The following is a 24,161-nucleotide window of genomic DNA, read 5'->3' on the forward strand; positions in this document are numbered from 1 at the left end:
TCTTACTTTCCATCAGCGCGGTAGGTTTACTGCAGGAGGCCACTTCAGAGCATAGCGCTGAAGCTAGAGGAGCCGTCTACGGGTGAGTAGAAGGGACAAAAAGGCTTGCAACATTAAAATGCGATTTAAAAAAAATAACGCGTAATGGATTGCATTAATCTAATTGCGATTAACGCGTTAATGCTGACAGCTCTAAAGAAAACACATCACATATGAGGTTTTATACTTTGCCACCCAGATTTGAGTTGTTTTATATCCCAACTATACCCAACACTAAAGTGGGAAAAGATGCAGGTATCATAATAAAATCAACAAATAAACAAACAACACAACATGAATGCAGGTCAGTGGGTTTTATTTGTGATCACCAACCATCTGGATCAACAGCTCTCGAGCTTTCTGAACTTCTGAGCTGATCTCCGTTTCCTTCACGAAAGTGTGGAAGAGGAACCACTTGCGTCCTCTGATCTCAGACAGGGACAGAGCGTCATAGAGATACATGAGGCTGCAAGCTCCTGGAAGATCCTGGAAACACGAACCAAACAGGAGGAGACGTCTGAATGAAGAAAGGTCTCTACCATTCCCCAAATGTGTCAAAGTATAAAATATGAGGTTACAGACTTCAATTAAAGTGTCTATGTAAACCTTCTGTGTGTTTTTAGATAATGTAAAGAGATCTTTTATTTCTGTCAACCCTCAAAACTTGGTCTACAAAGTAGGGGCGGCCATTTTTTTTTGATGGTTCACATGTGCACAATTTAATTTTACTGTATTGTATCTCTACTGAAAACTGTTTTTCAGTCCTTATTAACAATTTTCCAAAGAGAATGCACACAGACAAATAACATGAAGGAATTAAATAAAAAATGATTTAACTACACTAATCAGATTTAAATATATATATCTTCAGGGCTTTTGAGAAAACATTTAGGGCTGCAGCCCCAGAAGCCAACCTCTAGCACTGCCCACCATTTTTTCTTTATTTGAATTGTTCGCACACCCTGAAACCCAAAGTGATGATAATCTTTTGCTCAATTAAAAAGCTGAATTACTACAATGTTGAATCTAATGTAATGTTCAAAACCCTTTAGCTAGAACCTTAACATTAGATCATATTCAACGTGTGTAGAAATATGAGAGAAGTCCTTCTCAATCAAAGTAACTGATTTTTGGTGCTCTCCAAGTTGTGAGGTGCTGATTTTGGAGGCTAAATTAAACGTTTCTGGATACAGTCTGTGCACAAGAAGCCTGCCAGTTTTTGTTGAGGACAGTCTTGAGTGTTTTTTTCTGCTCACCTGTTTGTTGGCCAGAATCATTAAAGGCAGACCGGGGTTTGAGGCCAGCAGCTCATGCAGATGTTTTTTAGTGACAGGGAAGAGCTGCGAGTTGGAGGAGTCGACCACGAACATCAGCAGCTCAGCCGTGGACATGTAACTCTGCCCGCAGGACTGCAGCGCCTCTTTACCTCCAACTGACAGACAGACAGAAAACAGACAAACTGGATCTGAAGATTTTGGTGCTAAAAAGTTGAATCCAACAAAAATCACACAAATGACAGCAGGATGTAAAACTGTGTGTTCAGTATCAGTTGTTAGTGTTTGAGTCTAGCCTTCAAACACTTGAACTCTGTGCTTTAAATGTACCCAACTCTCATGGTGACACTTTGAGTTCAGACTTACTCTCCAGGAACTCCATGTGCAGGTCGTCTTTGTCGATGGCGAAGGTACGAAAGGCCTCTTTTGGCTCAGTGTCTCGCTCCAGACAACCGGAGGCCAAACCACGTAGCAGGCTGGTCTTTCCGGCTCCATCCATACCTAGAACTACTACTCGTGCTCTGCCTGACGCCACGGGCCTGATCTGCTGCACACAGACACCATAAACATACACATCAGATATGGACTACTAACTAGATATATCAGCTATTGGATGACCCATCTCTTCATGGTTTATTTTAATGATTGTAGCTATTTAAAGTGCTGCATTTAACCTGAATTTAAACAGCTTTATTCTTCCTACACTGCAGAGGACTGGCATACAGAAGAGAGCTGTGTAAGTTTGCAATGAAAACTCTGCACATACATCATTTACTCAAATATCCAGCTGAAGGAAGAAGAACATGTTCTTGTGTGGAGAGCAACTTTAAATGTGACTTGACTTCAATAAATGAACAAGACAAAAAAACGAGTTAACTTGTAGAGCTCAAAACTGGGGTTATCAGAGCATTTCAAAGTTTTATACTGCCCCCCAAAAAAGGAAAAATCTGTGTGATAAAGATCATGTGATATGACTGAAAGCTAAGAGTGAAGGTGAGGAGGTGATCCTGTAAGTCAAAATAATTACTTAGTATCTCAATATAATGAAATACTAAGGCAAAAGATAAGTCAATATTTTGAGTTACTAAATCATTATTTTTAGATAGTTACTAAGTCATTTTAAAAAAAGAAAGTTTCTTATTATAAAGACTTACCTATATATATTTTTTTGCCATCAAATTGGCGGAAATGAGCTTCCACGGTCAACCTTTCACAATAAAGCTAAACTTCTCATCCAGCTGTTATATCCAAGTTTGCTTCGTTAATGAGCGTGGAACGTCACTACTGTTGCTATGGTTACCAGCAGCGTCAGTACTGTTGCTACGGTTACCAACAGCGCAAGTTTCAGCTGCGATGGGAAAAACATTAAAAATGTCTAATTACGTCTATTAATGATCTTAATTAATTAATTTATGTTTTTACCATTGGCGCGTTTTGAGCTCCATCGGCCATGAAAGGTCCTCCGTCCCCAGCTTGGACATCTCCTCCCTCCTCTATATCACTCTCTCCCTCCTCTTCATCACTCTCTCTCTCCTCTTCATCACTCTCTCCCTCCTTTTCATCGCTCTCACCCTCCTCTTGTAGCTGCAGGTCCTGACGTTTATTCATCTGAAAGGAGTAAAGGAGGAGGTCCCAGACAAGATAGGAGAGTCCACTCATAAGACCCTCTAACACAGTGCGGAGAGTGGCTCTGATCCATTCAGACATGTTGACTCCTAAATTAAGAGTTTTAGGGAGGAGGAGGTGTAAGTAAGTCCTGTGTGCACCTCCTCCTGCTCCTAAGGAAACCACTCCAATCAAATAAAAACACAATTTTCAACAAACTTGAATTTGATCTCAGCACCTCCAAAAATAAATAAATTATTATTGTTTGTATTATTTGACACAACTTTAATTATTTTGTGAGCCTGTATATTAGAGATGGGACAAACACTTATGCTACAGGTTCAAATAGTTTTATTTGAACAGCTTTAATGTACTTTAGATAGTTCAGTCATTAATATATAATATTTTCCTCAGGGTTCATTAAATATCCTCTGTAGAAATATGTGATTGTTTATTCTGGACCATTATTATTATTATACACTACAGTAGAACACTCTACTATATTAATTGTTCTTGTTGTAATTTAGCAGAGGGGTTTGAACACTTGCAGAGCATTGTATGTTAAATTCTCATTAGGAGCTGAGCCAACCCTAAAGGTCTGATCCTAGAATCGTCCCTGGTTTTAACCTTCACATACCTCATAATTTTGTCTACACCACATTTTTGAACCACAGATCTGTTTAGAAAGCATCAATAACCAATCTGACTGATCAATAAATGTGTGATTAAAACTATCACACAATATCATGTCCATTTTACCTAAGACATGAAAATATAACATAGCAATAATAATTTAAATGTATATTTTGTTGAAACTGTTGAAAATTGCAATGGAATTGTGGGGTTTATTATTACTGCTACATCATAAAAATAAATCATCATAGGTAATAGTTTTAAACCTCATTAAAACATTTTATTTTTATGCATTTTGGGGCCACTTTATGAAAAGCCGTCACATTTCAGAGTAAAAGACATTTGGGGTGTTTTTACATCTGTTAAATGTCAAAACAGGTCAAATTTGACCCAACTATAGTAAGTAAGGGTTAAGATGTACAATATGTAAAATACTCTACTCTGACTAATCATTTGTGCCTAATAGATTTTCCACCAAACAAAAAGTTCAATTATCTTAAAATGCTTAAAATTACATATCTCTCTCCTCCTCATTAAAAAATCCCAGGATCTGTCAATAAGCAAATATATTTCATCTCAAAAGTTTAACTGCTGCATACAAGATGTCTCCTACTTCACTGTTTGTGCACTGGAGAAGAACAGGCTCCACATCCATGAGAGGTGGAAATAACGAAAATTAATTGAAGGATTTGATTAAATTAAAGCTGATTTGATTAAAAGAAGTTGTGATATGATGACCGCAGAGACACGTTTCATCATTTTTCTTGTCTTCAATTCATCATTCACAACACAAAATTGGCATTTATCATTTAAGAAGTAGCTTCAAAAGGTGGTAGTAACAAAAAATAACTGAAAAAACAATGAAAATACTAATTAATTAGTTTCCATTGTATCAGGAATTGAACAGTAAGTGGGTGGAGTAATTAAAATATTCCACTTATAGTAGCATTTCTATGCAGTGTTGGTGTTTCTGCAACAGCCTACCAATTATCATATTTTCTATATAGTCTTACATACTCACAATTATTCCTCACTTTGTCTTTTTTATTGCATCCTACCACTTCCAGCTCCTGTAATTGTGGATATTTCATGTAAATGATTTTGAAATTGTTGCTACATGGCAGCTTTAGGGAAGAGGCATCACTCAAAGAGATTTTTTCAATTCCTACTGTAGCTGCTGGAAATGTCTTAATGTAACATCATGTTGTTCTGTTGCAACTGCAGAGAAGTAAAAAAAAAAAAAAAAGATGGCCAGAGAGGACGTCTAACTGGATCTTTATTCATACATAATTACCACTTTACAGTAAAAAGAACATTAAAAACAAAACTCATTTTACTTAAGAACAATGAGCTTCCACTTCACACCGTTTCTCATCTTTGGTGGCGGTGGGATTTCAGCATCTATGAGGAAAACAAGAGACAATATTAAAAACAGAAACATTTCCTCATCTCATCTGTAGAGCCTGAAAAAATAATTTACATGCATCCCTATTGACTTTGCAAGTGTAATATCTGTTTCCTCACCTCTCACATGAGGCACAGATCAGATATGCATTAAAAAAACAACAACATATTTTAATGGAACACAGTCTGCTAACCTTGTTGTGAAGTTACAGGTTTCTGCTGCTGCTGCTGCTGCTGGAAAGAAGCCATGATGCTGTTTGCGGTTGAATTTGGCCCTGTGAGCTGAAGAGTGGGAACAAGGTGAAAAATTAGAATAAAACAAACACACACAAATACAATAATGCATTCTCATCTACTTTTAATGTCTAATTTAATTTGATTATTTCATGTTTTTATTACTTTCTTGTTCATGTGCAGGATATTATTTCTCTTTACTTCACATACAAAGGTCCATTGAAAAAAGTTTAATGTCTGCAAATGTCTCTATTGACTTCTCATTGCTTGTTTTGCATTTAAAATGAATTAGATTAAGAGTAAAGTGAGAAACAGCAGATCTCAGTTAGTACATATAATAAATATATAGATATCATGGTTACCGGGGTTTGGTTGTTTAGCAGGCCTTCTGGCCACACCTCAGGCACGGCTGCCTCCATCATCTGCAGCGCCTCCTCATACACCAGCTGAAGCTTCTCCGCCTGTCTGTCAAACTGGAAGAGCACGAGCGCTTTGAGCAGGTTGTGCACTTCCTCTGCAGGAGAGAGGGAGAGAAAAAAAAGAGTGAGGCATTGTCGCTGTGAGAAAACAGAAAAATTCTCAGAAAATTAGTTAAATATGGTTCAGATTGTAAATGCCAAAATAAGACTACATTTCCCATCATCCCCAGCTGCTTCATATATTTTTACTGCTGTCTCCATGGTATACATTAAAGACTTTAAAGTGTTTGTGTATGTACCTCTCATCTTGTCCACAGTGGTGATGATCTCACTCAGAGCGTACATCAGCGCTCTGTCCTCCATCGGACTTCCTTCCTTCAGACTCAGCTTCTTCCGCTCGGCCTTCCGCCGGTTCTTTGATGATCTCCTGCAGACGGAGCGTGCACATTAAACCAGAAACCAAAACTAAAAACAATCAGGCTAAATTTTGTTATTTGCATCATAGGATAGAGACTGATTGGCCAGTTAGAATAAATAGAATAAATAAAATGACAACAAGATATCCGTGTACGTGTTGTGTGTTGTGAGTGTGTTTGTCTTACGAGGAGATGCGGGAGTTACTGTGGGAGTATTTGGAGCCGGTCATCACGCTGCTGGCTTCAGAGTAAAGCTCAGCCTCAGGACAGTCTGGACCGTCCTCATCTGATGGAAAAGACACAGTTACTACTGTTAATGCAGGTTTTCACTGTGATGTTAATCAATGAATATAAACATGTTCTTTATACTCTTTTAGACAAGATAAAGCTGTTAACACTGGTCCCTCATTACAAAATTCCAGCTGTAAATGGAGGCACTGTAATAGGTCATATTTTGGGGTAATAAGCTTTGATACTAAAACTAAATACTAGAGATAATAAAAACTACTAATTGTCTGATAAATGCCTCTTTAGCCACACAGAGAGACAAAGAAATACCTTCTTTCTTCTTGTCTGTCACATTTTACTCTATGAATCCTTTGCATTTCTCTGCTCCTTTGCATATTTGCATTTACACAGTATACAAATCTTAAAGTATAGTTTGTTTTAAAAATTGTGACATGATGATTTTTTTTATTTTAGACTTTTTAATCTTGGTTTAAAATACTTCTTTTTTACACTTTTAGTACATGCTTTCATAGATAGGTAGAGGCCCTGTATAAGCCCTTTTGGGTTTCTTGCCGCTACCTTGCACCTTTCTTTTGTTATTTCTTTATCTTTTTCTTTTGCCTTATTATTGTGCAAAATAAAAACTTCAAACTTCAAACTTCAGGCTTAATCGAGTATCCCACACTAAATGTCCCATATTGCTTGTGGGTGTGATGAATAAAACTGACAATTTAGGTGAATAAGTACAACAGACAGAGACAGAGTTGACATCAGATACTTTATATCCTGTTAGTTTGGACTCATTCTCACCGAGCATGTTCAGTCTGGCCTTCTCCTTCTGCTCTCGGACCACAGCCAGCCGGGTCTTGTGCCGGGTGAACGCCGCGACCTGAGTCTCCAGGAAGACGGTCTGTGCGCTGAAGGCTGACAAAAGACAACATCACGAGACCTTAAATCATACAGTCCAAAGGTTTCTGTTTGTGTGTGAGAAGCTACAGTCATGTTTCTGAAGGTATTCTTACTGTCCAACAGAGCAGGTTTCAGGTTGGTTTCAGTGATGTCTTGTCTGTTGTGCATGTAAATCTGAAGCAGACGAAGAAAATGTCACACATAAGCCGTCGTATAGAAGAACATAGAAAAAGATGTTTAACAAAATTTAAAATTTGGTAACAGCATCAAACTAAAATAAAAGAGAAAAGAAGAAAAGGATATTTAATGTCATATACTGACCAATCGAAGCGCCTCCTCCCAGACTGCACCATTGATCAGAGCCAAGATGGCCTCCTCACAGTCCTAAAGGAGATAGAAACATTTAAACCTTCAGCTGTGATATTTGTTTTATTTTACAAGCAAATATGTGAGTCAATAAATTCAATAAAGGTCTGTTTGTGGATGATTTGTAGCAGATTGTATCACAAATGAAGTTTTCTAGTTTTGTTGAGGTGACAAACAGTGAAAGCTTACTTTGGCGTACTGATCCAACAGCAGAGCAGCTTCCGAGTAACGCCGCTGTTCAATTAGCTTCTCTACAACAGAGAGAGAAACAACAAATCATAAGATAACATAAGATAAGATATTCCTTTATTAATGTTAAAAACAAAAAATAATCAGCATGTGACTATGAGTTATTTCATGTGTACCCAGCTCACCGCTATCTCTCTGTCTGACCTGTGTTTGTGTCTGTCTGGCTACCTGTTGTCATGGTTACCTGCCAGGTCACGGGCCAGCAGAGCTAACTGGTCTGGCGGCAGCGGCAACTGCTGAGCGACGCAGATGGCGTTTCTCCAACTGGAGCTGCTGGCGAACGCTTGCAGGGCGCTGGCTGGCTCGCCGCATCGCCATAGCAACAGGCCGGCCTGCTCCGCCTGTTGCTGTTCCATCAGGTGCTCGGCGTAGGCGCAGCTCAGAGCCTAGAGGGCAAAGGGTGAAGTGTGGGAGGTGAAAGTCAGGTTTAGTGTGTATTTATTATCCATCCATCCATCCATCCATCCATCCATCCATCCATCCATCTATCTATCCATCTATCTATCTATCTATCCATCTTTTAACACTGAATACACACTTCCTGTATTATCTGGTTGTATTCTAATTAAGAGACTAAGAAATAATTAAATATGATCATTATAGCATTGCGAAAACACAAATCTAATGATGGCCTAACACTTTTGCTCAGTACAGTATGTGTGTGAGCTCAGGTGATTGAATCAGGGGGTTGCGCTCCATAATAATAAGTGATTTCCCAGAAGTACCTTCAGGTCGAGTGGGCACAGCTGTGTTTATGTCTCTACCTTGTATTGAGCTTTGTCTGCCGCGTACAGTCTCAGAGCTTCATTGTAGAGTTTCTGCTCCTTCACCAGCTGTAAAGCCTCGGGGAAATGCTCCTGTCCTGCATATAAAACACAAGAGATCAGATTCAGTGTGTCCAGACTCTGAAAAGCACTACAACCTCATTTACTACTTATTATTCCATCACTTTTTTACAGCTTTTATAGGCTAATGGTGTCATTATGAGTGTTTACACTGAAAGTAAAGGTTAAAGTAAACATCTGAGTCCAGTTTTTATTTGCTTATGATTGTGAGTACTGTGCTGATGCTATCAAGTTTGCTATGATATTATTTTCTTTACACAGTATAACAACTTTCAAGTGGTTTCGGTTGAAATTCAGATAATCTTAAAGGTACATTCCTCAATATTTGTACCATCTGGAGGACAAAGGTCAGATTTTTTTTTGACACAAAGCTGTATGAGATACATTTGGAAAGATAATTAGAGTTGAGTCCTGCAACTGGGAGATCTTTAAGCCAGCTGGTGACTTCCAGATGAACTCAAACAGCAGCAGAGAGAGTGTCGAGCTGACAGAAACATTTAGACTGACCACACTTGCTGAGGTGGAGCAGAGCCTTCCTGTAGCGTTTCAGGTGTTTGTCGATGGTGTAGCGCTGGTAGTTCGGCTCCAGGCTCTTCAGCATATTTAAAAAGGGAAGATACTCTTTGGGGTCCTGCAAAGAACGTAGATTATTATTAACCGACATAATTAATCCACAAATCACAGCTTAACCATCAAATACACAGTTAGGAGTAATTAAATGAATATGTTCCTGTTTTTGAATACTTGGCTCCCTGGAATGTTTCTGAAAAGTATAATTTGCTTTTAATTTGAATAAATTAGGAGTTAGTGGTTTAATTTAATACAATCTCACTTTATTGGCTCATTTGTGTTTCCCACAAACACTCCACAGAGCAAAACTTCCCAATAAGACAAAAACGTATTTCTTTTCGCCAGTCCAGAGCTGATTATTTAATTAATTAATTGCTTAAATGCCTTTTGTATCATTTTGCTTCATTTGCTTCATCTGTGTTGCTTTTGTGCATAAATCTTAATATATTAATGAGGACAAAATGTTTTCCAAAGTTTTTAGCAGGATATAGAGACCATAAAGATTATAGATGGGAAATGAAGAGAAATGTCAAAATGAGTCCATTTTAACACATGAACTGGGTTAAGTAATGGCGTCATTAGTATAACTCATAATGCCTGATTTACAGTATTTCTTATATTGGTACTTATACTTATTTTTGCTTTAAACCACTTTGTAACAATGTTGTGTGAAGTGAAGTAAAAAATCAATATCAGATGTTTCCTCCTCTTTGATCGTCTCGTACCTTTTGGGATTTCTCGGCCACCATGAGCACGAGGTCGAAGTCGTACGTTCCCAGCGAGTGTTCGTACAGGTCGTTGACATTAACAAGAAACAGGAGGTACTTCAACGCCTCCTCAGCACTCACAGCACCTGGAGCTTCACGAGGATTCACTGGATAAACAGAAACACACAGTTTACTTCTACTCACAGTATCTGCTACTCTGAGTGTGTTTGCATAGCGGAGTGAATGGGTGGGTTAAGATTCAGTGTATTTAAGATGAGCTCACCTCGAAGCTCGTGGACTTTCTGCAGAGCGATCTCTAGTTCAGGAACCGTCTTCTTCACATGAGTGGTCAGAATAGACAAACAGAACCTGGACAGACAAAAATATGGTGATGCTGTTATGTTAATCTATTAGTTTTGTCTATGTGGCATCTGTTTTTATTAACTATATAAGATAATAATAATACTTTATTTATATAGCACCTTTCAAAAACAAAGCTCACAAAGTGCTTTGACAGACAAGGCAAGCAAAAACATTACAATAAAAAACAAGACATACAACATAGAGAGAGGTAACAAGACTGGCATTGGCAGGATGAGAGTAGAGGACAATGGAATACAGTGGGAGATAATGAGAATGTAAAAATATATAAAATAAATAAGACAAAGTAAAAATAAGATTAAATAAAATACAGTAGCAATAAGCAAAATGAACAGACAAGCAGATGACATCACATAAAAGCTAGTCTGTAGAAGTGAGTTTTGAGTAGTGATTTAAAAGAAGATACTGAACGTGCGAGTCTTATTTCCTCGGGCAGGTTGTTCCAAAGCTGAGGGGCCCTGATGGCAAAAGCCTTGACTTTGGAACAACCAGAAAGGCCCCACCCGAGGATCTAAGGCTGCGGGCCGGCTCATAGGAAGTCAACATGTCAGTTATGTAGCTTGGAGCTAGACCCAGTTGTGCTAGAAACAAAACGAAGCTTTACTGACTTGTTTGGATCCATTGATTCCATGGCGCTCCGTAAAGCATCACACACTACGTCCACCTTCTTCATCCCAGATGCAGGCTGGGGCTGGACCGGGCTGCCCTCAGGAGGAGGGTACATAGTACTGGTGGTGTTCTCCTCTCTGGGTACCAAAAACATTCATAGACTTAGTGAGACCAAGTTAAATACCAGTTTTTGGTTTTATTGTGTGATAATCAACTCCAGCGACTCTTACTTGAGCTCGGTGAGGAAGAGGTTGATGTGGTTGATGGAGTTGAGTTGTGTGATGAAGGTGACGATGGTCTCAAGGAAAACCTGCAGGAGGAGACAGATTCCAAATAACACATTTTTATTTATGCACTGGTGAAGGTCGGAAACAGACAGCAGCTTGAGAGCAATCCAGTCTGCAAAATTATGACAGGAAAATAAGATGCTTGTGTTGTTGGTACCTTTGGGTTGTGATCATAAATAAGGTTCAGGTTGATCCTCAGCTTCCTCATGCAATCAAAAGCTTCTTTGAATCTTAAACTGTAAAAATAACAAACAAACAAACAACAAGTTTAATTTACTCCAGAGTACGGTGCTTTTTCACCACTTTTTCACCACACAGTCTTAGCTTCCTTTCTCCATATATTCAGCTAAAAAAGGTGAAATTAACATAAAGTTATAATTATTAGACTTCAGTAGTTTTTAACAAAATTGAAAAAGTATGAACTAACACATGAGTTTGGTGTAGTTAAGGTAATTGTTGGCTTGATAGGACTGTTTGTCACTAATGTTTTGACTACATTCAAAAGTGATTCTCAACATATCACATATAAAAATCAAACCCACCAGTCCAACCATTTCCTGAGCTGAGCCAGCACCAGCGCTCGATGATTCACTGTCTCCAAATTCCCACGCGGCATCTGGACATAAACATACCAAAATACATCATGAAATTAGTTTCTTAATTTGCTATTTTAACACACACACACACACACACACACACACACACACACACACACACACACACACACACACACACACACACACACACACACACACACACACACACACACACACACACACACACACACACACACACACTCACACACACAAGCTGCACTGCTGTGGTAGTTATATTGGAAGTGTGTTAAACTGACCTGCAGAACCACTCTGGTGTCTTGCGGCACCACGGTGACGATCCTGGATCCTCTCTCCACCCGCCGCAGCGTCTCGTCATTCTCACCTCCATCTGAGGCCAAAGCTGCCTGTAGCGCTGTGGGGGTCAAAGGTCATAAAACTCAACTGTACAGCTGCAACACTATCCTCTCACTCTGGGATTTTTAATGTACGTGTGCATGTGTGTGTGTGTGTGTGTGTGTGTCCATACCTTTAACACTGAGCGTGCTCAGTTGGAGGCAGCGGCAGGTGTGTGAGTGTGTGGTGATGATGAGGAAGTCGTTGCAAACAGCGAAGGAGGAAACATTGGAGGCGAGCTGAGAGAGAGAGAGAGGCAGATATAAACAAATTGGCACACTGTAAGGAGGAACATCTGCTATGTGTCCAAAATCAGACAATAAAATCATGTTTTTATACCAAATGACATCAAACGTGTTACAAAAGCAGACTGCTGCTTTTCAGTTGACAGCATACCTCTGTGTCTCCAGCATAGAGGTGGGATCTGTCCGTCAGGCCGAGCAGACACTCCTGCAAACATAAACCCAAGAGTAAAAAGACACATTCAAGCCTGAACACAATGATTCACTTATAATTAGTAATCCCCTGGTTTCATTCTCACCAGGTGTCTTTCGAGGAGAATGCTTTAATATGTACTTCCTGAATTTATTATTTAATAAATAAATATGCAGGTGATGTGTTTCTACCTCTCCACTGATGCTGCAGAGGGCCGTCTGAACACATGGAACAGGAAAGTTGATGGTGCATCCGCTGAAGTCACGCCAGTCCTTCACTGACGGCTTAGGACCATCTACACAGAAAAAACAAAAAGGTAAACTGATGTATTTTATTTGCATATATAGTGACTTTCTCCTCAGCTATAAAAGCATAGATCAACATAAATAAAAGTGCAAAATAATGGTGGAAGAAGCCATTTAATACCAAAGCTCATACTTTGACTGCAAAATCTATTAAACTGTGTTAAGAAGTTTTAATCTGTGTCTCTATTTGCATCAAACACTTTATTAAAAAAGTAACAATACATAAAAAAACACATATTTAGGAGTTAAATGTATGAATGAATACATTAGAAAATCATTTTAATTGTTAACATTAAAGAGAACACATCATTCAGCAGCAGAGTGTTGATAACTGACCATAAAGCAGTTTCTTTATCTGTCCGTCCTCCAGCTGCAGTGCCACAGTGCCGGTCTGAGAGCTGTGAACCATACTGACCACAACACCGTCCACTTCTACCTCAGACCTGAAGCATGAACACAAACAGCTGAGTCCTGATTTCAAACATGGCTGCTGAATGATTCAACCAAACAAATTCGATGCAATTTAGTTAAATTATGACGTATGCTGCTAACCTGACAGAGAGCGTGTCAGTGGCATCCTCAGCAGGACGGAGTAGCAGCAGGGTGGAGGAGGTCGGCAGTGGACCGGAGCTCACACCCACAAACAGCTCATCGTCCAGCCACAGCAGCTGCCGCAAAGCCAGAGGTTCCTCCTGAAGAACCGAAACTCTGCAGGAGGATGAAAGTTAATAGCAAAGAAACAAAATCCTCAAGGGAGCAAAGTAAACAACTAAAAATGACTTCTAGCATCATTACTCAAAAGCTGAATGCCAGCCAGTCTAACTTCATGAAACACCAATTAGTTGACAATCAGCACTTTTTTAAATGTATGCAAATTGTATTTATTAAAGCTGCCATGACACTGATTAATTGGCTGAATTTCACAGAATGAATCAGCTGTAAACTTGCAGAATTCAAAACATTCAAAAAAAAAGAATTCAAAAGCATGTGTGCATCAACAGGAAACAGCAGCACTGCAGGTCGATGTCTTACCTGAGGGTTTTCTGGAGGACTAGAGGCCTAAACATATTCCTGAATCCATCTGCTGTTTTGTCAGTCTGTTCTCCTGAATCTAAACACACACAGAAAGGTTTATGGGTAAAATAAAGAGGTCAGGAAAATATGTATATGGAATAGAAACAGTCACACTTTGGCGTTTGTCGGTTTAAAAAACAAACAAAAAAGTTGTCATGATGAAAAGAAAGACAAAATGTATAGAATAAAAGCCAAACATTAAACTCAATCTGGCCAAAACCCTCTTAATAAAGTCTAAACTAAAGCTTAACTAAACTAAAAAGTTGGGTTTGAGCTCAACACACAGAGTTTAAATGACATAATTCAACTAATCTAATCTATTTTTATTTGCATTCACTCTAAAGATCACATCAATGTGGAAAGCAAAGTATAAACCCACCTTGGCTGTAGATTGAGAAAAAATAGGCACACTTTGCGTTACAACAAAAGCTATATTTTAAACCAAAACTGGCCAAAACCCATTTAATAAAGTCTCATTGCTAAGTTGCTTATCATGGCCGAATGAGCTAAACTAAACAAAAAAAGTTGAGTCTGAGCTCAACACACAGAGTTTAAATCACATAATTCAATTAATATCATTTTAATTTGCAGTCACTTCAATAATTGCATCATTATGGAAAGCGAAGTATAAACCCACCTTGGCCGTAGATTGAGATGTTTCCATCAGCTGTGAATGCTGACAGCTGATTGGTTCCCTGAGGTTTGCAGAGGAAGGTCACCTGGTTGACCGGTGACGTCAGCTGGAGCTCGAACGAACACATGGGAGGAGGAACCACACACTGCCTGAAGGTCGTCACCAGGACTTTATCTGAGGAGAGTTAGGATAAAAAAATTAACAAAGTCAAGTCAAGCATGCTGGAATCGTCCTTTAGGTGTTTCTTCCTCTCGTCTCATTGGCCCTCACCTCCGTCAATCACAGCCACGTTGGCCTTGTCGGCAGCGTCCAGCCCGAGGCTCCTCTCCGTCGTCCAGCACCAGTCGTAGGTGATGCTGGTCCAGCTGTGGGTCACCACGTGGAGCCGTAGGGGGCGCTCAGGATCCCAGCACACACAGACCGGAGCCTTCTGAGGGTCTCTGCCAAACTCCAGACTCTGCTTCAGATACCAGTGGTAGTTTCCCACCGTCCACAGCTGGACTGCAGAGAGAGAGAGAGGCAAGTTTAACACGTACTGACAAAACAGGAACACACATCTGACTTACATAAACATTTTAGTTATTTATTGTAGTGCTGGGCGGTATGATCAAAAATGTATATCGCGGTATTTTTCAAAATAAAAGCGGTTTCACGGTATATGACGGTATTTTTTTCATGCATAATCAGCTGTTCACAACATCTTCTACTAGTTGAGAGAGGAACTACTACTCTACTGAAGCAGATTGACTTAGGATGGACTATTTTACTGTCATGATGAGTGAATATTGTAGCTACCAACATTACCGTTTTTCCCGGGTTTCATATCATAACGAAAATATACACCGGTATTCGGTGTGAACCGGTATACCGCCCAGCACTAATCTATTGCATACATTATATTATATATATTATTGCTCATAAACATGTTTCTGGAACTTTAATACTTTCCATTACCTGAATTGTGTATCTGTGAATCATTTTGTTTACATTAAATGCAAAAGTCTGACATAACGCTATAAGACAAATATTTTGGATTTTATGAATTTATCATCACGTGAGCACTTTTCTTTGGTTACCTTAATCTGAATTAGATCATAATTGATGTAAGCATAATTAAGTTAAAACCTCATGTGAACTGTACAACTCTTCTTACTTATTTTACTTTTGAAGTGGCTCCAAATCATAATATTTTATTAAAAGATGCTGTAGTAGACGGCAATAAATGCTACTACACACTGCAGTTTATCTTTATCTGAACTTACTGTAAGTGTTGGCCTGTCCGTCTTCTCCAGCGGTCATGTCCTCCAACCAAACCGCTAACACAGTGGAGTCACTGTTCCACAGCAGCTCCTTCACCTGAAACACACATTCATCAAATAATCTGATCACATTAACTGCAAGATTGATCACTGCCAAAAATATTTTTATATCAGTTTAGCAAAAAAAGTGACTGAGATATATTGTTGTTATGTTTTCAGTGGGTCAGATTTAGTGAATGTACCTTTGCTTGGTCTTTGCTGAAGGGCAGAGTGAAGTCTCCATGCAGCAGTCCATTCTTCTCCATGAACACCACGCTGTGTTTGTTAGGATGACGCTGAGTGCTCGCTATCAGGCTGCCTGAAGGCCTGAAACACCAGGACAAGGTTAAACATGGATTCACACTTCTTATAGACACTCAACAGTCAGACCAGAGTGTTTCTTTTTGCTTATTTTTGACGCTCTCCAAGTAGAAAAGAGCAGAAACTAGAGTTAACTCGTACTTCCAGCACAGCGCCTGCTCCAGGCCATTGACCGGCTCACTGGTGGCCTGTAAAACGCCCTCTCTGTTCCAGACCCGAACCTTCCTGGCTCCAGTCTGAGGACACACGGCGCTGACGGCAAACAGCTGACCGTCACCTCTCCACGTCACCCGGGGCCTGCGGTCGTCCCACACTGCAGCTGGCTGAACCTCCTGTGGGGACGTTAGACAAATACTTCATAAATCTTACAGAGGTTTTGATGTTTTTCCAATTTTAGTCAAACTCTGATGTGTAATTAATGAAACACTGACCTGGCTCTTCTTCTGTGCTGCCTGTTTCCCCTCTGAGCCGTGAAACTGAGTCTCCTTCTTCCCCCAACCCACCGTGATGAACTTTCCTGCAATATGCACAATATAGATGAACAAATATTACCATTCAACCATAATACAAGCATGTGTACAGTCTTATGACCCTCTATAGGCCTTGAACCTTAGGCTGAGTCCTTTTGGAGCCACAGTACCTTCGCCAAAGTCGTCCTGGTGGATTCCAACCTCAGTGATCGGCTCAAAGTCTTTGGTCATCATGATGACTGTTTCCTGACCTGCAAGCACAAATTATTCAGATTTATTCATTTGTAACGTTGTTTAACATGTTTTATTGGAAATAAAAAATGGATTAACTCAACATTTATCTGCCACTGAGGTTATATCTTAGAGAGCAACAGTGTGTTTGAATCTATTACCAACGACTATCTATGCTTTATAATAATCCAGCTCACTATGAAGACCAGCTTCTCCCCCACCTTTAAGGGTAATAACTGTCTATGAAACTATGAATTTATGAAACTGGATTGTGTTGTGTGCAGTGAAGCAGAGATAATCTGTCAATAAAACTTAGAGATGATTCACAACAATAAACTCAAGGCGAGACATTTAATTTAATCTTCATCAAGAACAGTGATTTAACATTTTTATGAATAATATGCTTTTGACAGTTGTATAACACACTGACCAGTGGTGAGAGCAACAAGTTCTTCATCAGGACTCCAGCTCATTGAGGTCAGGCCGCTGTCGACACTGCCAACACACTCCAACTGTAAAAACACAACCACACACATTCAGTACAGACCTTCCTCCGTCTTTTATCCAAACTAAAAACTTAAAACTAACTCCAACATTGACCCTAAAGCTCGGAGATGAACTGACAAAATGTGTTTATACTCTCTGACTTTTCTGTGCTACCCACCTGGCAGGTGTTGAGGTTGAAGAGGACGACATCACCGTTGGCTGTGGCTAAACATGCTGACTCAAGTTCTGCCAGATCCTGCAGTCCGACCACCAAACCAGAGCCGTCCTCGGGGAGAAACCCTTCAGCTGTCAACGAGGCCTCGCTCACCACCTGCAGAACAGGAAGGAGAGTCGATAAGGAGTGATAGACTTTCATCTCCATATTATAATTTTTAAACTTTGACATCAGAAAGCTAAAAAGAGCAGGTGTAAAACAAGCTTGCATTTCAAATTAAATAAAATCCTGCATACTTTTGAACTTTCACCTGCACTACGTGACCAGACAACTGTTATTACACTGTGCTGAGAGCTTCATCTCTTCTCGAGGCTGAGAAACAGTCACGTTGCAACCAGCGTACCTGACCAGTCCGGGGGTCGAACTCTGTGATGGAGTACGGAGAGGCAACCAGCAGCGAGCTCGTGTCTGCCCGCACAGAGAAACACTGCGGGGAGCCCGGACCCTGCAGCTCTGAGCTCCGCAGGCTCTTCAGCAGCTTTAGGTTCCTCATCTCACCTCAAGACTGAGGGAAAAACAACACCGTGGTGCAGTCTGGTCCCAAACACTCCAAAAGACCTGTTACAAAAGAAATGAAAACACTTCAATAAACAGATAGATCTGGGTGATTTATCATGAACTGGTGATTAAATATAGAGAAATGAGCTTAATGTTAATGATAATTGCTGAGTCCATGATGATTTAAAATTGACAGCAAATACTTGATTTTTTTTTTTTGGGTGAAATTTGGATAACTTTCCACTTAAGGTGAAACATTCATATAAACACACATACATTTGTACACACACATCCATACAGTTAGTAAAAGGCCTAAGTTACTCTGCAATGTGTTGTATATTGCACAGATCAAAAATGAATCTATACAAGAAACCGAGATAAAAAACACAAGTTGCATGAAATATAACTGAGTAGCTTTGCAAGTACTCTGACAACTCTTTTACAAAGTATTTAGTGATTTATAGATCATTTAGAGAACAGTGGTGATGGTGGTTTTCTTCATCAGCTTCAATTATAAACTTATACCATCTGAGATTTGCTTTTAAAGTCACATAACAACTAATTGCAAAGCATTCAGTACAGCATTTATTAACAATTTAAAGTATGATAGGAATTAGTAGCCTGTTTGTAGTGGAGTATAAATCACATGTTCTCAATTAGCTCCTGAACTGGGCTGACTTTTTGTTTAAGAAAGTTTAATATTAAAGTTTTGAGCTTAAAAATTAGTCACCAATCATAATAAATGACTGTAATGAAATATCTTCATATTATCCACTCTCCTCTCTGACACTCTTCCTTTTTTTTATCAAAAACTTAGATGACAACACCACCTGTGAGGTTAGTAAACAACTTATAACTAACTTTACCAACATGACTGTAATTACATAGAACATTTGATCATTTCTTGGATCATTAAGTGTAATATTTCTCTGCTCTTTACAAGAAACAGAGATTAAAAAATAAAACCAATGACAGCCAGACACAAGTTGCATGAAATATAACTGTGTAGCTTTACAAGTACTCTTACAGTGTAAATAGTTTTATAGTAGTTTTAATGAAACTGGTCGTTTAGCTTTAAAGAGAGACTGAAATTAGCCTGTCCGACAATGGAACTATGTCTATTAGCTTACGTTTAAATGATAAAGGACGACATTTTATTAAGCTGCAACAATCAAGCAAACCAATCTAGATATGACTGCAGTAACACTGCGACATAAAACTCACCCAGGAGAAACAGCTTGAAGTTATAAAATCTTGTCAGTGACCAGCATCAACAACAACATGCATGTGGCGCTGTGACCTCTGACCCGCAGCCGGTGACGCAGCTACATGACGTGACCGGCGGTCTCGCCCCCTGCAGGCCGGGAGTGAACATGCATCAAATGATTTAAATAAAGCAGCATGGAGATAAATGCTGTCTTTTTAATTTAAATGTTAATAGGTTTCGGTCATTTTCTTATATATGAAATACAGTGAGAAATAAGAGCTGTAGTTGCTTATTTTCTTTCTTTTATTTGGCAGTTTTATTACTCTAGATCTACTTGGAGCCCCCAACTAAAGGGTTGTAGATTTATTATGATCTTTAGATATGAAAAATGTTGCTTTATATTAGTATTACAACTCTAAATATACCAATATTACCCAAGACCCCCAAACTGCATTCTTCTGATTCACAGGAAAACATTGTACTACTACATTAACCTGATGCAACAGATTAAGTTCTTGATCACAAAATAGTATATACTGCTGTGAAATTATAATTATACTGTGCAATATATGTATATATAGCACAGTTTATGTATATATATTTTGTTTAATTATTGTATTTTTAAAAATGTTTTTGATTATCAGCATTTTTAATATACTGCACTATTTTGAGCCATTGCTACGAAATTTCGTTTGGATAATATTTCCAGTCATTTCCAGTTTATTTTACAAAATCCTACAAAATATATCTTTAAATGTAATCTTTAAAGTTGCCTGTTTGTTTTTCGGCTTTTACTCTGAAAACAAAACGGATGTGGCTGCTTTTTTTAAAAAAAAAAAAAAATGTTTTATTTTGTACTATAGAGACCGGAAGTCTTATCGGTATATTATCTTCAGCTTTACAAACCGCTGACTGACAACAGGTGAACATTCAACATTAAAGCTCGGAGCTCATTCACAACAACACTGCAGCAGGAGTTAAAGCGCGATGAGAGGAGGGCTAGCTTAAAGGTAAATGTTTTATTTCATCATTTCATCATCGTTATTTATCGTCTTTATCTAAACACATGGCAGCAGACACACCGCAGTATTTCCTCAACCTTAAAAAAAACCAAACGAGGCTCTGCAGCAATTTTCCTCAGTCGACATGTCTTCTGAGTTAATTGAGCTTTAAGTCAAGAAAATGTTTATATATGCATTTTTAAAAAACTAGTGATTTGTTTCTGCCCTCATCTCCCCTCATTGCTCCTGAAACCAAAAACAATCATGTGCTGTTGTTGCTGATGTCATTCAGGCTGTAAAAGATAACAACATGCTGTCAGGTAAAATGGTAATTACAGCAATTAATTAGCTTTATTTTATGTTGGGTAATTAGATTTATGAGATATTTTAGCTTTTATTTAATCAAGTAGCTAAAGAGGTTAAAATGACATTCCTTTAATATGTCCACCTGTTGCATTTGAAGCTAATATTGTTAAAATAATAAAGATTATGAGCACATATTTAAGTTTAATACCTCATATACAGGCTTGAGTGTGTGCCACATTTGTATGAATTAATACAATTAACTATGATTGTGTATCTCCAGTGTGGATGGAAATGATTAGTATATTAATTTGACTTATTTTGACACTCAGTTCATCATTTTTAATATATTTTTTAAACAATAAAAGCAGGATTCTCAGGTTTCAGCTTCTTAAATGTGAATATTTTCTTCAATGATAAAAAAAACTGAGTATGTTTGAGTTGTTGACTGACAAAAGGACAAATCAAGCCACAGGTTAATCAATAATAAAATAAATGTTATGTCTAATGTACAGTTTTATGGTCAGCTATGCATTAATAGTTGTCTATTAACTATTTTTCTTGTTTGATTTAAAATAGGACAAACAAGTAAGGCTTCCTGAGAGATTGTTGTTGGTTTTCCAGACCAGATCCATGTGTCAATTAACTGATTTCGATACTCAGTTCTTCTTTTTAGTCATTTTTTAAAGAGAAAAAGCCACATTTTCAGGTTTCAGCTTCTTAAATGTGAATATTTTCTGATCCTCTATGATAGAGAATTGAGTATGTGTGAGTTGTGGATTGACACAGGACCAAACAAGACATTTAATATTACATGTTGGGCTTCAGGATACATTTTTCACTACTTCATAAAACAATGAATTAACGCATTATTCGAGAAAATCATCATCAGATTAAATGATAATGACAATAAACGTTATGGGAAGCTGCACATTTACTATTTTCTTGTCTGATTTTAAAGTGGGACAGATCTATCTAGAGAGTCTGTCTGGAAAGCTTCCTGAAAGATAGCTGCTGGTTTTCCAGACTAGTTTACAGATGGAGCGATAACCACACTGCACTACGTACTCCTCAAAAATGTTGTTTACTCTGTTTTGAATTGTTCATTTCAGATTTCCACTGATTAGGAAGCTGACGTTGCCATGACATTTCCTCCTCCTCCTCCTCCTTCTACTGCCACGGATGTCCTGAGTGGAGCTACACTGAGAGCACAGACCTAATGCAAAGAGGTAATATCATCATTTATGATCAGTGTATCACCTTTTTAGGAATCCTGGTTACAGTTCATCCCAAAGGTGCAGGATGTAGTTGAGATCTGTGCAGGCTATAGTCACGTTCTTAAACACCAAACTGGAATAAAGGTCATGGATCTATGTGAACGGAAGCATTTTAATTTCTTAAGCAGGAAAACACACTTCCCTAAACAGTTTCCACAAAGTTTGCAAATATATTTCCTTTAATTTAGTAATAATGAAACTAGCTTGAATCATGAGAAACAGCCCCACACCAAACAGTAAACAAGTGCACTGATTCTGCCTGGATGTTTAATCTCAACCCGTACATACTGTTCAGGGTCAAATTTGAGAGCTGTAAAAACAACATATACACATTTCTATTAGCGGGACCTTTCCTATTGTGACCCACAGTATACAAAAATAGAAATAAAATGCATCCTTTTTTTAACCTTTGTGTCGTTCTCCTGGGTCAAATTGACCCTGTCTTTTTTGACTGTTCCTTTCCTCCCTTCATTTCGTCCTTCCTTCTGTCCTTCTTTCCTTCCCTCTTTCCTTCCTCCTTTCATCCGTCCTTCCTCCCTTCCTCTTTTCCTTTCTCCCTTCCTCCCTCCCTCCTACCTTCTTTCCTTCCTTCTTCCCTCCGTCCGTCCTTCCTTCCTTTCTCCCTCCTTTCCTTCCTTCCTTTCTTCCCTCCTTTCCTTCCTTCCTCCCTTCCTCCCTTCCTCCCTCTCTCCTCTCCTTTCCTTCCTTGACTTGAGGACAACAGGAGGGTTAAATGTTCTGTAGCTGATGCACATTTTTGTACAGTATATGCAAATGTACAAATTTGACTTTAAATTCTTCATATTCTATAAAATCTTCTCCAAGACCATAGACCATAGTCTTTTTCTCTCCATAAATAAATCTAATACAGTCTTGTTTGCTCTCTGATAGCTTCATTAATTATTAATCAAACATTTATTAATGACTGACGAGGGAATTTATGAATATGAGTTGGCATAGAGAGTAAATATGAGTCAGAATATGAACAGTATGTAAGGGTTAACTGTGCGTTTTGGATACAGAAGTAGTCATTTTGCCTTTATTCAAGTTAAAACACTAAACTTCTGTCCAGTAAACTTGTGGATCAGCAGCTTTTGAGTCCGTGACCTAGAGTACAGTGTGAAACAAGTCAAATGAGGAAGCGTCACGTTTTTCTCGCCACCAAACAAAGCAAAAGTTTTGATGTCACTCACACACTCATCCTTAAATAATTGGGACTAATCTTGCAGAATGTGAGAGAGCAGGTTGTTTAATGCTGACGGAGCAGGCTACGTGTAATCATCACTCAATCGTCACACTTTCAGTTCATGCCTTGTCATCATTCCTCAGCTGTTTGTCACTGTAGCAGAGAGACAACTTCCAGTAAAGCAAGTGATTCCTGCTTCAGACTGACTTACATTACATTACTCCAGCATTAAAGAAGAAGAGGGAGAGCACGTACTGTGGTGGCAGTCACTCTAAACTCAAGCATGGTCTTTATGTGAAGACACACACACACACACACACACACACACACACACACACACACACACACACACACACACACACACACACACACACACAGGGTCATAAACTAGTCCAACCCTGCAATTATAAGAAATATAGTTCTACATTTAGCCTTTGAATCATCACTCCACCCAGCTCTGAGTCATGTTTCCACATCACTCATTTACTGTGGTCGGACACAAAAACTGAGCTTAAAGTGTGACCCTACATGTGTTAAGCATGTTTTGAACAAATGCACTTATTTATGGACAAGTGCACCAATCTAACCAGTCTAAATTATTATATGACACAAAACCATGAATCAAAACTTGTAAGATCTTGTCTTTCTTAATTTTTAATCATTGTTTTGCTCTCAAATGCCAGCTGATTCGACATATGTACAGAAGACCACAGCTAACACCAAGGACACAATGTTTTTGCTCCTGATTGACTGTAGTGAGCAGGATACTTCAAAACCATGTTTATAGATTCAGTGAAATCTAGTTGAAAGTTAGATTGTGGAACGAGTTGACCCAGATAATTCTTGACAGGGCATCCTTGAAAATGTTTGGGTTCATAATGTTTTCAAGTCTGCCTTAAAATGATAGTTGGGAGCCAAATATCTTATCATAATCTTTCCTCCTGTTCAAACTGGCTTTTAGAAGAAGGTTTCATACAGTAATGTACTTACACTCTACAAGCCTCCTTCTTTTAAATAACTCTGTGACTGTGCACATTGATCAGAGGTTATTAGATCAGTTCCTGCACTGACATAT

The 24,161-nt window shown here is 38.7% G+C and overlaps 2 protein-coding genes across 2 annotated transcripts; both read right to left on the reverse strand.

Annotated features, from left to right (window-relative positions):
- Positions 1-354: 354 nt before the first annotated feature.
- Positions 355-3,020, reverse strand: LOC128362846 (ADP-ribosylation factor-like protein 9). Its single transcript, XM_053323696.1, has 5 exons — positions 2,885-3,020; positions 2,017-2,027; positions 1,680-1,860; positions 1,296-1,471; positions 355-525 (listed from the first exon to the last, which is right to left on the reverse strand). The coding sequence occupies exons 1-5, from the start codon at positions 3,018-3,020 to the stop codon at positions 355-357; spliced, it is 675 nt and encodes a 224-aa protein (XP_053179671.1).
- Positions 3,021-4,813: 1,793 nt separating this feature from the next.
- elp1 (elongator acetyltransferase complex subunit 1) lies at positions 4,814-18,134 on the reverse strand. The gene is made up of 35 exons (XM_053324339.1): positions 17,958-18,134; positions 17,558-17,710; positions 17,324-17,405; positions 16,833-16,913; positions 16,624-16,709; positions 16,334-16,524; positions 16,075-16,198; positions 15,836-15,929; positions 14,844-15,074; positions 14,577-14,747; positions 13,898-13,976; positions 13,418-13,573; positions 13,202-13,308; positions 12,752-12,855; positions 12,522-12,575; positions 12,259-12,364; positions 12,029-12,144; positions 11,718-11,791; positions 11,333-11,411; positions 11,119-11,198; positions 10,888-11,025; positions 10,182-10,267; positions 9,917-10,065; positions 9,129-9,252; positions 8,541-8,638; positions 7,961-8,162; positions 7,717-7,778; positions 7,483-7,545; positions 7,275-7,335; positions 7,063-7,176; positions 6,211-6,310; positions 5,908-6,035; positions 5,552-5,703; positions 5,150-5,237; positions 4,814-4,952 (listed from the first exon to the last, which is right to left on the reverse strand). Exons 1-35 carry the CDS (start codon positions 18,105-18,107, stop codon positions 4,885-4,887), a joined length of 3,951 nt encoding a protein of 1,316 aa, XP_053180314.1. The 5' UTR covers positions 18,108-18,134; the 3' UTR covers positions 4,814-4,884.
- Positions 18,135-24,161: the final 6,027 nt, after the last annotated feature.

This window comes from Scomber japonicus, chromosome 8, assembly GCF_027409825.1.
Source record: "Scomber japonicus isolate fScoJap1 chromosome 8, fScoJap1.pri, whole genome shotgun sequence".
Classification (NCBI taxonomy): domain Eukaryota; kingdom Metazoa; phylum Chordata; class Actinopteri; order Scombriformes; family Scombridae; genus Scomber; species Scomber japonicus.